This window comes from Apis laboriosa, unplaced genomic scaffold (genome assembly GCF_014066325.1).
Source record: "Apis laboriosa isolate Shangri-la unplaced genomic scaffold, ASM1406632v1 scaffold62_cov152, whole genome shotgun sequence".
Classification (NCBI taxonomy): Eukaryota; Metazoa; Arthropoda; class Insecta; order Hymenoptera; family Apidae; genus Apis; species Apis laboriosa.
The window spans coordinates 85,658-99,538 of NW_025223954.1; the positions used below are offsets into that span (position 1 = coordinate 85,658).

The following is a 13,881-nucleotide window of genomic DNA, read 5'->3' on the forward strand; positions in this document are numbered from 1 at the left end:
TATAGAAGAATAAAGAGAGAAAGAAAGAGAGAGAGAGAGAGAGGGAAAAGGGGAGGAAAACTAGAGGCGCATAAAGGAGAAAGAGAAACGAGATAAATAGCAAATGAGATAGCCTCCGGCTAGACAGATACTTTCATATCGCGCCGACTTTCAGTGTTCTTCTCGCCATTCTTCTCCTCTCTGACCCGTCTAGTTTCTTCTTTGACCTAGTATCGCGCGAAATAAGAGCAGGATCGGCTCGCGTCGTGACAACCAAGTTTTTCCCCGGTAACGAGCGAATTTTCCAGAGTTTTTTTTACACCGATCCGAAGTCGAATCACGATGCACGGATCCGGGATTATCGCGGTTACAAAGTTGAATTAAGAGGCGAGAATTGCGCTCGAGATGGTGCTCCAGGTCCACGAGAAGCGTGGGAATTTACTCGCGAGTGGATGGGAAAATATTTAACGACACGGTGGCTCGCTCCTCTTCCTCGTGAAAAGATAACAGTAAATTTATACACGGCACGCGATTTGAAATTCTTCCGCCCCTTCGAGTAGAGTAGAAGCGAGATTTCATCAAAGATATCGCGTGATATGAATTTTTCTTCGAAACGAAGACGTAAAATTTTTATCACTTCGACGCAAGATGTTATAAGATAATTGAGAGAATGCTATAGTTATTTAACAATTAATGAATCTGAACCAATTGTTTAATTATATAAGTTTAGATTGTCAATAGAATACGTCAATGGCTTTTTTCTTTTTTTTTTTTTTTTTTTTAATTTCTTAATTAAGAATGACACGTTGCTAAAAGAATAGATAGTCTTATCATAGGCTTTGTATATATTGTTTAAAATATTCAACATACGTTTTGCTTGAAAATATTTTCTCTTAGAGAAAGATGCTATGCAAAATTTATAAATATATTATAAGTTTCATTTCATTCTCTTGTTGCGTGTAGTGCACATAACGAAGAGACACGATACACATCGATCTCGTTTGCTACGATCTTCCATCATCAATGATTCAAAAACGAAAGACGTCAATTGATGTCTCGCGTCCACAATGCGTTAAATAATTCAGAGCAATGAGCAAAAGTAATGTTGAATTTGTGAGATCTCAGCGTGTCATGTGATAGTTTAAAAAAATAGTACGGCATACAGGACTATTCAAACTCGTAGAAAATATATCTTCGAGTCAGTTCAATAGATACGTGATTTTTCTTGGCTCGGTTAACGATAACGAAACGGAAGTCTCGGTTGATTCGAGTGTCAGATTCGGTTCTTGTTCATCCGCCATTAATTAAAGGTCATCCGCGTAAAAGAAAGAAAAATCATTGCGGAGAGATTAATTCGCGCGTAGAGTGGACATGCCATTAATCGAAATAGCAACGATTCGTATAATTCTCGTACTTCGTTAAAAGATGGAACGGACAATTATCGTGCACAAACGGAAAGAAGAACGGAATATGGGTCTGATTGGCTATTTCTGATTCAGAATAATCGTAAAAAATGAATACATGTATTGAGCGAAAGTCTCGCATGTATAAATAAAATTGAAATAGATTGCTCTCTTTTGTGTTATCTCTATCTGGTCTTTTTTTTTTTTTTTTTTTCTAACTTTGTTGCACTATTTCAAAAATAATTATACATCATAAAATAGTTGTACTGTGTTTATTAAAGAATTATGTACTAATTACTTAATATGCTCAATGAATATTAATTATAGAATCTGAGAAAATGTTTCATTAGAAAATAAGAGTATGCGCTAATTATTGTAATACCTTGAAAGAAAGTTTTTACTATTATAACACATTTTTACTATTTTTATTTAGCGCTATAAGAAATAACCTTTCGGATCCGTATTCCTTTCGGATTTTTTTTTCTTAAGCAACAAATAGTAAGTCTAATATATTTTTGGAAATTATACAAATTATACGGAGGATTCTAAGCTGAAGAAAATTACCGTATAATTGTTTACGTTGAATGATACGAAAAAATTTGAAGAACAAAAGAATGAAAATACTTTCGAAGAAGGAATTAAAATTATAATTTGGAGATGATATTGTTGAATATTTAAACGATGATAAAATTATCCTTTGAACGAGTCATTTTCCATATAATTAAATCGAACGAAATATTTATCCGATCTATAATTCAGCGGAGCGACATTTCGCATAATCCCATTATTAAACTCTTTATTTCGAAACACGTTTTTAATTTTTAACGTGATATTTTAAAAAATGTTTTCACCGAAGATTGGCACGAAAGCGTTCTCGACACGAGGCGTAAAAAAATGTGATTGGTTCGAAACGGTAATCCGCTCGCTATAATTTCTTCAAATACGATTTACCTGCCGATCTACTCGCCTATAATGGCATTCAACTTCGATAATCCAATTACTCGACGATCTGCGCGACAAACGGCTCGAAGGAAAACTTTTGCTCGCCAAATATCGTTAATTGGTTAATAGTATTTCACGGTTGCTGGCTTCATCCGCGTAAACCATAGAAATAGTTTCCGCCGGAATGAATGCATAACGCGTGCCCTCGTCTTCAAATCGTTTTCGACGACTGGTCGAGTAGAGACTGTGGCGCGTATTTGCAGATCGTTAACAGTTAAGGCTGGCAAAATAGACCAGGAAACTGTACCTATTACATAACGCAAGCCTGTTCGAGGTAATCGGGCGAAGTAGAACGTAGCAATGAAGCGCACGAAAACGCCTTGACTCTTGCTCATAATTATTTCGTAGTTCCAGCTTTGGCTAGATTTTAAATGCACGCTTAAATGGAACGTGTGTATGTATATCCGCTGGTCTTGCGCATTTGCGGAATTCGCAACAAATTTGCAACGTCCTCGTCACAGACCGATACCCGAGGATCCTCGGGACGTTGGAATTTGGCTTGACGTGGATCGTGGAGGGAGAGGAGAAAAAAAAAAAAAAAGAAAGAAATTTTCTCGCTTGCGAGTTGCACTTTTCGTAGTATCGTAAATAGCGATCCATGGGCGTCAATCATTTCGAACTACCGTCGTAAATATCACGGTTAAAACTCGAGAATAAAACGATTGTTCTCGCGTGCAAACGAGAATATTCTCCGGAGAATCTTGAAAGGGGTGTAAAAATATCAATTTGTAAACGATCAATTTGTCCCTAGGGTAGGACGAACGCAAGAGTAAATGAGACAACTCCGTTTGTTCTATTACAATCCCACTTATATGCGTAGAAAAAGTGTATATCACTTGTGGAGGGTAATTTTATCGGTTGACGAAAACACTGGCATCGACGCCCATGACACGCTGGTTTTGTCAAAAAGTTGATCAAAGTTAATAGGTAGAGTAGGTAGAAAGAGTAGGTAGGTAAGGAAAGATGGTAGCTGCGTGACTCGGTGTTTTTCCTCATTAACCTGTATCTCTGGTATTGTTCAGGCAAAGTGGACGAGAAAGCGACGCAACTGCACGCGATAGCCTCGCTAAAGGTGCTGTTGGATGCCACCAGGCCGCATAACGGTGCCGCTACGTCGACCGCCGCCCATTACTCAGGTGCATCGTCGAAAGAGACCACCCTACAGCTACAGCAAGGCTCACAGGGCACCACCACGACCACCACTACGACAACGACCACGGCCGGCACCACCGCCGGCATCCAAGAACTTCCCAATGGCGGTATAGCCGCTGGCCTCGACGCGGGCCTCGATTCGGTAATTGTTCAATTCACCGAATATGCAGGGTGGAAATAGCCGAACATTGGTATTATATTTTACTCTCTCTTTCTCTCTCTTCTCTCTCCTCTCTTCTCTCTCTCTTTCTCTCTTCTCTTTCTCTCTTTCTCTTTCTCTCTTTGACATAAGGATAGAATCGAAAGCTCTTTTTTTTTTCAAGACACAAACACATTTTAAAATCTCACGTGATAATGTGTTGAAATTACGAGAATCGTCGACATTTTTTTCCTATTAGAAGCAAGCATTGCAAAGCAGTTTTTATTCGAACGTTAAGTCTGATTAAAGTGTCTTATTCCAATATCTTCGTATAAACGTTATATATAGATATATGAATCTTTTTCATCATGGAAAAGTATTCTAATTATAAGCAATTCTCTTCTCCGTACTTATTTCTCAACGTTTCTTAATTTTTGCAAGATTTTAAATCACGACGACAATCTCTTTTGCAAGATTCGATTTTGAAAATTACGATTTCGATTGGAAATTGGAAGAGGTTCCACATCCGACAATTTGCGAATTACGCTGGAAGATAGTTAACAGAGGCAAGCAATAGCGGCCGCATTCCTCGCCTGTGCCAACTAGAAACCGGTGGCCGCAATGCTGGTGGCGAAACGTCGTTGGTGCGAATTTCCATGTAGACAAGAGAGTCTCTGGCTGAGAGGCTGGTTGGTCCAATGACGGGAACAATGGCCGCGCGACGAAAACGTTAATTCGGTCGTGTCCTTCGCGATCCCATTTCCCGGAGGGTAAAGTCGGCGGAGGTCGCGCGACTTTAACACAGTGACAAGGCGAAGAATCGACTGGAATTCTTTTTTCCCCCCTTTTCTCTCTCTCTCTCTCTCTCTCTCTCTCTCTCTCTCTCTCTCTCTCTCTCTCTTTCTCTCTCTCCCGTTTCATCTCAACGATCCGTGTACATGGATCGTAATTTGAATTCGTTTCCTGTCACGAAGACCGGGCGGATGCGAAATTTCCTCGTTTTCTGATTTCTCGGTTTCCCAGGGGCCATTTCTAAAATAACTGCAGTCGCTATCCGGACTCGACGGCCGAGCCAATTATCGTCCATCGATCGAATCGGAATGAAACGACCAGTCTCGCGAATCAACCAACGTTCCAACGCACCATCCTTCGAGCTATCAACCTCGCGCCATTGTTTCTTGTTTCTTTTTTTTTTTNTTTTTTTTTTTTTTTTTTTTCACGTCGAGAAAGCTCCGTCAAATCAATTTCGAGATTCGCGAAAAATTTTATTAGATTTTACACGCGATTCGAAGAGGAAATTACGCTCGATAAATTTTTATCTGCGTCACGTCACGTCACGTTACGAAGGGAATATTTCTCGTCCGTCGTCCATACCGTGTGGCGGCCGATTGTCTCTCAATGCGGACGCCCAGCTACCGATATCGCCTCTTATCGTTCTTATCTGAAATTCCGCCCATCTGATCAGAGATAGACGCTTGATAATTCGGATGGACGCGATCAACCGATAGGAAAAACGAACTCGGGGAACTCGTTATTTTCCGACCGGTCGGCTTCTGACAAACGATCCTTCTCGCGTCTTCCATCTAGGATGGCTGGCACGTATATCGTAACGAAGACGTTCATAGCGGAGATGCAGACAATGGCCGGGCGTTGGAGAATTGGGTCGTTTCGTATAGCGGAACGATATCCGGGGAAACAAGACAATTGCGAAAAGTGGCTTTTTCCCGGGCGAGAACTTTCATTTTCGAGCGATTCGACGTGAAAGTTGGCCGTCTCGAGCCATCTCGGCTTTCAGCTTAATATCCTTTGTGGCCAGTCGACTCCGTCGTCCACCGTCGTCGAGACGTTCTCCACCTCGTTCTCGTGTGTTATTCGCGTCGGTGAAGGTAACGTTCCGTGAAAATGTGACGAAAATCGTCGCATAGAGAAACGCCATAGTTTTTCACGGCCATTCGCCGTTTCAACCTCGAAGCTACGAAGGAACGGAAGATGATCTGGGGAGATGAGTTAAGCACGCGGCGATGGGTTAATTGGAGAAAGTAATCGGACGATTGAAGCGCGAACCGATTTTCCGCGACTGAGAAATTGGCAGCGCAAGCTTTTTTCCGATATTAGCTAGTGGTCGGAAAGAGCAGGCGCGCGCGGGGGAATCTCGAACCTCTTTGTCCTAAATGAGTGAGAAGGCCTTTTCATTTTGAATGCATCGAGAATCTGGGTCAATTCTGGCTACACCCGGCGTCGTTGCGCTACACATTGCCTATTTCAGTCCCTCTTTTACTCCCGGATAATCGAAGCAAAGTCACCAGGCAATGCCTTTTCCGCCCGAGTTCCGCGTCTTCTGGCACGATTATCTCTCCCCAGTCTCTCTCTCTCTCTCTCTCTCTCTCTCTCTCTCTCTCTCTCTCTCTCTCTTCTCTCTCTAGCCTGTCGATCTTCAAGGTCGTCTATCTTTCCGCAACTTTTCTCTTTTGTATCTCGATCTTTATTAATCTCGCTTTATTCTACTTCTGGTTCGTATCCCCTATTAGTATTTATCACGTTGCTATTAGTACAATCTCTTTGAAGCTCGATTACTCGGTATTATCCGGCGTTTCTGTGATAGCGATAGAGTCTCGATCCCTGGTCCGACGAACGACACGGCGTTAGGTGCTCGGTCGCGTGGCCTCGATGAAAATTATCGGTGTACTAGACTGGGCGTCGCTTCATTCCACGGCAATTATCTCCGTTGGAAACGATTGCAGCTGGAAAATCCGAAACATCTACGAGGCCATTGTGTCGCGGTTACCCGAGGATGGATATATGTATATGTAAGGGTTTCCGCTTTTGTACCTTTACCGCGGTATCCACCGCGTAAAATTTAGAGGCCTGTCTCTTTTACCACGAGCCTTATTGCAACGATAATCGTCGTTGAAGCGCAGTTCGTAGGAAAACTTGCTCTTAATTCCGCTCGAGCTCTCGAGTAGTGCGCAACCAGACGGATTAAGGGAAGGGATTGTTAATTATAAATAGAGAGCGAACGATCTCCATCCAAGGAATCGTGCCTTTGAAATTGATGTTTGCTGTTGCAGGGAGAGGAGGATGACCCCCCGGAAGCGTTGGACATGGGGTGGCCCAGCAGTGCCAGGAAGAGGTTAACTTACATTTTAGTCGCGCCAATTCTATTCCCTCTTTGGCTCACGTTACCAGACACGAGGACACCCAGAGGTGAGTGGTAGCCACGAGGCAAGGGAAAAAGCCCTCGGACTTTATAACGTGGAAGAGTCGTTTACTCGGAGATCCTTTAACCCACCACCGGTCACCGAGACTTTGTTTCGATTACCCCGAGAAAGGAACAAAGTATCGTTTCGAGTGGAGGAAGGCCGGTAAGGCGAAATGAAACCAGCGTTCCGTCCCAGCCCTATTCCGTTGAAAGCCAGTAAATTTTTAGTTTTTAGTTTCATAGCGGGGATATCAAAGGAGTAGCTCTCGCTTCTCGGTTTCTCGGTTCATCGTAAAACAGAGTCCTCTCGAGGATCTGTACGAGTTTTACGGTTTAACCACGAGCTTTTTCCGCGAACGAATTTTATATTCTCCGCCCGGAGAAATTCGTTTAAATTTCTACGGAATCCTAGCAATCACTTTGCGCGATAATAAATGAAAAAAAGTCTAGAATCTTCTCGATCAAACCTAGTGCGTTTCACGATTAAATTTATTTCATTTAATTTACTTATATATATGTGCAGCGGATGTCCTTTCTCGATAGAGGACTGAATGTATCCGTGATACGCCTCTCGTGTCGAGGAATTAGCAAAGCTCTGCCGCTAAAACGGAATGTAATCTTTGTAAGTAAGCGGTTAGCCGACTTACGAGCCACGAATATCACCGACCGGTGGTAGGTGTGTAGGGAGATTAGATAATTCGGTGGACCAATTTTCCTCTTTGCTCGCCGGTTCTCTCCTTTCCTTCCTCCGGTATTTAGCCAGGACGTCGATCGTGCTTGCGCAATAATGAAATTCTCTCCAAAAATAGCGGGCGAAACTTGCTTCCGTAGTTAACGGCGCAACGAATAATCGAAACCGGATATTTCCATCCGCGTGCTGCATTATTTAACGCGACCGCTCGATCGCGCGAGTCACGCAGAAATATTCCATTGTCTTTGAAAAAAAATTCGTCGGGCGTTTCTATCGTCGATTTTCGTGTCCAATTTTCTCTCGATTATTCCGAAAAGTTGGAATACTATTAACTCGTGAAAACTTTAAAAAGTTAATCGTTTCTTTCTCAAAATATACCGAAATATATAACTTTTCCTTAACTTAAACTTAAATCTCCAAAATCAAAATTCCCGTTATTAAGAAGAAAAATTCGCTGAAAATTGCAACTTTTATAAAATCATCTATCCACGACAATATTTCCTTTTCCTTTTACTTTCTTTCGAAATTGTTTCAATCGATGCTCGATATCGATGCTCTGATGAAATTTTCCCTTTAAATAGCTTAATGTCGTGTGTAGCGTATAATAATCTTGAATGGCGTGAAGATCGAACGATGCAATTAAACGGTTCTAAGATGGACGAGAGACGACACGCGCTGTTATTCAAAACCGTTTCCCGTGTCTCCATCAATCACGGACGTGGTGCATTATCACGGCCTATTAACAGCCTGTATTTCAACGCGACACAATACCACCGACGAAAGATGATATTGACACGCTAATTTCGAATCGGCGACTGATTGTTACCTCGCGGTCGTATTCAGCTTCTCCGCGGCGAGCGCTAGATTTTCATTGTTGCGCAAAATTGGAAAACGACCTCTCGATTTCAATTTATATTCACCTCGAAATCGGTGAACGTTCATTTCAACGTCGATCCATCGGAATATCGGTATCGGCGAAATCGTCGTAATTCGTAATCGTGTCTCGTCGTTGTGCGTTATTATTCCGTAAAACGGAAAACTCGAGTAAAAAGAGAAATTGTAATTCGAGAATCGTTCCCGTTTAAGATCTGTTTATCATTCGTAATACAAAAAGAAAAGAAAAAAGAATTTCAGGATCCACGGTTCTCGATTTTGTCAATACAAGTATACAGGTCACCAATCCTGATTAGATGTAAACTCGATGATTAATAGAGATCTCGATGTCGGGATAATAATTAAAGCGTGCACGACGAGCACACAAGCGAACGATCCCTTTTTGTAACGGGATGGAGAGTGTTTTTTGTTGGATCCATCTAGTTGTTTTTTCCGCTCTATTTTCTTTATCTTGATAGATTGTTTCTCGAACAATAGGGAGAATCTAATGGAAAAGCTTATCCTCGAAATTGATAACATTAACCGATAAAGAAATCGTTGGATCGTTATCCGACTAATGCGATTGCGAGAATTCGAGCTTAGATTTCGATTATCGCCGTACAAAAGTCTTGGGCGTGGTGCAAGCATCGCCGATTCGCTCCGCTTCTCTCCTTCCACACGCGCAAACACGCGAAAGCTTATTCACCGAAATGTGTGCACGAAATTGCAAACTCGGCGCTCGAGCAAACGCGGTTCGAAGAGAAAGATAAAGAAGAAGAGAAGAGAGAAACGGAAGGAGAAGAAACAAGGAGTAGGGAAAAGTTTCGGACGAAGGGGGGAGTACGGAGGGAAGAAAGAAAGGGGATTCGATTTGAGCGGAATCTCTTTTCAACCGGATACCGGAGAATGAGTGGATGGAGGGGAGCGTGGTGGATCTCTATCCGGTCTGTTTGTTACAGGAAAGAAGTTCTTCGCGGTGACGTTCATCGGCTCGATCTTTTGGATCGCGGCTTACTCGTACCTGATGGTCTGGTGGGCGAATGTCGCCGGCGACACGGTTCGCATTCCACCGGAAGTGATGGGCCTGACGTTCCTCGCCGCCGGCACCAGCATCCCAGATCTGATCACCAGCGTGATAGTCGCGCGGAAAGGATTCGGCGACATGGCCGTGTCGAGCTCGGTTGGCAGCAACATCTTCGACGTGACCGTTGGGTGAGCGTTGTACGACGTCGAATATTCGCCACGAGTCCCGTTTCTCCTTTGTGCGCCGCCTCCTTCTTTCCATATTCCTCCCAGGGAATGAAACTCGCACGGCCGGTGCAACGAATACGAATGGAATTCGTTGGAAACTGTGCTACTTGCATTTTTCCACCTTAGGGATGTTCCGCTTGAATTATTTATCGCGATCGCTCGCCCATATGGAGATTTGTGATAACGATAAGAGAAGCGTCGCTATCCCGATGGATAAGTCGAATCGAAAGACGTTTTCTCGCCTTTCTTCTTCGATCCATACTACCCTGTTTCCCTCGCAATCGGATGTAGGTCGGGGGGGGAGGGAGGTATAGATGTTTAGATCATAGCTGGTCATTTAGATTATACCTAGTTTTTATCGAGGTTATGGCAATTTTAATACGGGACGCTCGATTCGACGTTGATAGGAAAGGGAAGAAAATCTCTGGAAGAATCCAATCTTCCGTTTTTCGTTTCTAAAGACTGTTTCCTTTCGACGAGAAGATACCTCGATTTCGAGAATTATCAAAGATTCGACGAGAACGATTCGAATAAAAGTTAAACGCGAACGAATGAAAATATTAAATATTCTCTCTCCACGAAACGTTTCCGCTTTCGCACAAAGCCACGAGTTGAAACTTGACCGAGTCTATTTCATATTACGATTACGGGAATTTACATCATAGCCGAGAGAAAAAAGAGAGATGGGCGCGTTATTCTTCGGAAAGTGGTTAAGGCGAGGGTAATGAGATTACGTCACTTTGAGCCGGTGGAATCTCTCGTTAGCTCGCGTATTCATCGCGCGCGCCTCGACGATTCGTATTCGATCTCTCGTCCACGATTATTTCGAAATTTTCGTTTTCGCGATTCGAAGAGTTCGCTGTGATTGAAAGATCACGAAAGAATTAATTAAGTCGTTGATTTTTCTGCAGGAGATTATAGATTATAGGTCGAAGATCAACCGATATCGTCGAATTATATTTTTCATTCTTCCAAACGAAATCTCGACACGGAGGTTTTTCGTTTCGTACTATAATTTTCATTTCGTATTACAATTAATCAGGCTGATTTTTGTAAAGAATTATTGCTCGATGAGACGACCGACAACGCTTGCCTAATCGTATCCACTACGGTTTTTCATCGATTGTGCGCATATTTGCGCACCAAAGAAAGGAATCGTCGCCTGTATAAATTCTAGGTAAAATCTCGACGCACGGCGATTAAGAAGATTTTTCATTTTCGTGTGGCGGATAACACGCGAAACTTTTCTTAAGACTTTGGATCGATCGGGCTGCGGCCGAAAGGGGGTTCCATTCGATGAACGGAAATTACTGGACGTCGGGAACGATTACTCGATGAAAGGGGTTGAAGAAAATGGTCTTCTGACAGATTCGCCAATCGGCAACCTATTGGAAATATCGGAAACGTGTGCACGGCCACAATCAATTTAATTGGATAATATGGATAGCCGATGGGGGGCTTTCGGCTTTAGCTTGGTTAAATCGAATCTTTCCATCGTTGCTATTAGTAAGAAAACCCTCTTCGCTTTGAATGTTTGTTTAAAAAAAAAAAAAAAAAAAAAAAAATCTCGAACGACCTAATTATCCGTGCCAAAACGGACGATCTTAAAAAAAAAAAAAAAAAATATCTCGAGACTATCGTGCAAGCGACGATAAAAATTAAAACCAACGTTTGCCATTTAATAGAACTAACGTAATTCCTATAAACTTTTTATATACGCGACAACTTTTGTTCTATAGACGTTATATCCGTCCATTCTTCGTTCAACAAACAAGCAAGATATTGTACGCGATAAACGAAGCGAGGTTAATTTGCATTTATTGCCGTTCCATAAAGAAAAAAACGTAGGTATCTTGGAAGATGAATAACATCATTGAACGGAAGATCCGAGTAAGCGATTTTTAATACGTTTACAATCCTCTCGAAATGGGAGGAGGAAACTGTATATCGGCAATTGTTGAGAAACAAAAAAAGAAAAAAGAAAAGAATCGTCCTTCGAACTTGGAAAATACATCTTTCTTCTATGCCGCGTTATCGCAAAAGGGATTTAAGTATCCATTATTCCAGGCTGGGCTAAATGACATTCAAATTCGAGATGATTAAATTATAAAGTTTCGAAACTTGGGGGATGAAGTTCGACGAAGTATCTCGAATTCTTCAAAACTGTTCACAATCTGCCGTGATTTTGAAAATTCTTCTCCATTGAAATACATACATATATATATATATGTATTTTGTTTGCTTCCGATTCGAAGTGGATTCATGAATTGTTGAAAAACTCGCAAGGGGATAGAACGGTCGTTATCTAGTTATTATACGAACAGGATTCGAACGTATAAATTGGAATTTCACCGATGATCAAACGGAGGCAAGAGAAGGGAAGAGGTGGAATTGGTCGTTGCGCCAACCTATTGAGGTATTCTCGCTATTTCCCTGTAATAGCGTTCGCCGTTCTCCATTCGTATCTTCGTAACCCCTTTTCAACGCATCCTTTCTATTATTATTATACATCGTTGGCGCGTGAAATAGTAGAGATGCTATGCCAGACGCGACTCATCATCGTTCGATCAACACCGCGTCCGATCCCCTCCCTTTTTTTTCTTTTTTTCGCTCGATGAAAGAATAGACTTTCTTTGCTGGCAAATATTCTCCCTCGATCACGACGATACGTTTTCTTCGACGAAAAAGCAGAGAGAAAAGAAATAAGAAGTTAATGCTCTGGTATACTACGGAGAAGAGGCTGTGCGAACCAAGTCGTTGGGGGAGTAATCGAGTTTAATTAATTTAATCGTTTTAAATTAGTTAGACGCGCCGTGATAAATTTCACCTTCGAAAGTAGAAAATATTTTTCTCGAAAGTGTGACGATGGATGGGGGATCCAAGGGGAGGGGGGGAGAAATATCTTTAACATATTTCCGACCGAAATTTGAATCGATGCGAGGGATAATGGTCTGAGGCGACAATAACGTCGTCAGAAGGGATTATGCGGTGAGAGGATACGCCAACAATAAACGCAAACAGAGTTTCGTGGCAGAATTTTTCCCTGACGTGAACCAAATAACCAGTCTCACACACACCGCCCCCTCCCTTTTTCCAATCCCCTCGAGCGGTTCTGGTGTTCGCTGATGGGGGAGGGGAGCGCGTATGCGCGCGGGCAGACGCGACAGTTTATACGACTCGAATCGAGATCAATTCGCCGCCGCGATTTCGCCGAAACGTGGACTCTTGAACGCGTACACACCCACGTTCGCGCTCTGTTTGACGCGCACGCATGTGCACGTACACGCTACGTGTGCACGCACGATTTCCCGGCCAAGATGTGTTCGGGGTTGGAGTCGATCGATCGAAGATCGATTCGCTCGCACGCATTCGGTCGTTGCAGAGATGCCAGCTGGCACGTTGCCCGAGAAGAGAGAAAAGGGGGGAGAACGTTTGTGCACCGCGTATTCGGGCGTAGCTGCCACTCTCAGGATGGAAAAGGCGCACACATATATCGGGAAAGGCGCGATCGTGGCTCGAAGATTACGAATTAGAGGCGGTGAAAATAATGGTCGATCGAATAAGATTTATCGCGAATTCTTGCCGCGTTCCAGTTTTTCCTTTAATATTCTGTGTGCTCGTGGTTGGATAAGGGATGGAAGGGGGGAGAGGTCGCGAATAAACTGACAACCGACAGGATATATAAAGAAAAGTCGACGTCGCGTTGAATCCTTTGGTCGCGAATGACGTATGCACGGAATGTTTCGAAATCTTCTTTTTTTTTTTTTTTCCGAGCGAAAAGTTTCAATTCGCTGCAACGTCAAGTGGAAAGAGGTCACGGGCCACTTGATCGTAAACAGTTCTCTCTGTGAAATGTACGAAATATATAAAAGTGGTAAATCGAAGAGAATGCGTAATCATAATCGAATCAAGATATTTTTTATGACGAGAAATAATCGAACGTTTTTTCCTTGATAAAATGAAATGGAATTAACAGATATGGAACAATAGAACTCCGTTTATGTGAACTTGAATGAGAGGGGAGGGGGACAAGCATATAAGAAGAATGTCATAGGATAGGATAGGATTCTATCCGATTCTTTTCTTTTATCGATTGTGATTTTTCGTTCGACAAGAGTTTGATTGCCATTCATACGAGAAGCTTCGAACAAAACGTATACAATTATTAGAGAATTTTTACAAATAATTTTGC

At 42.4% G+C, this 13,881-nt stretch overlaps 1 protein-coding gene across 3 annotated transcripts in view; it reads left to right on the plus strand.

Moving 5' to 3' along the window:
- The window catches only part of LOC122718346 (sodium/potassium/calcium exchanger Nckx30C), a 43,817-nt gene that overhangs the window by 28,975 nt on the left and 961 nt on the right, over positions 1-13,881 (plus strand). For all 3 annotated transcript variants that reach the window (XM_043943296.1, XM_043943298.1, XM_043943297.1), the window contains exons 4-6: positions 3,407-3,678; positions 6,744-6,879; positions 9,398-9,650. In XM_043943296.1, coding sequence (XP_043799231.1) covers positions 3,407-3,678; positions 6,744-6,879; positions 9,398-9,650 — 661 coding nt within the window. The remainder of the gene's footprint in view (positions 1-3,406; positions 3,679-6,743; positions 6,880-9,397; positions 9,651-13,881) is intronic.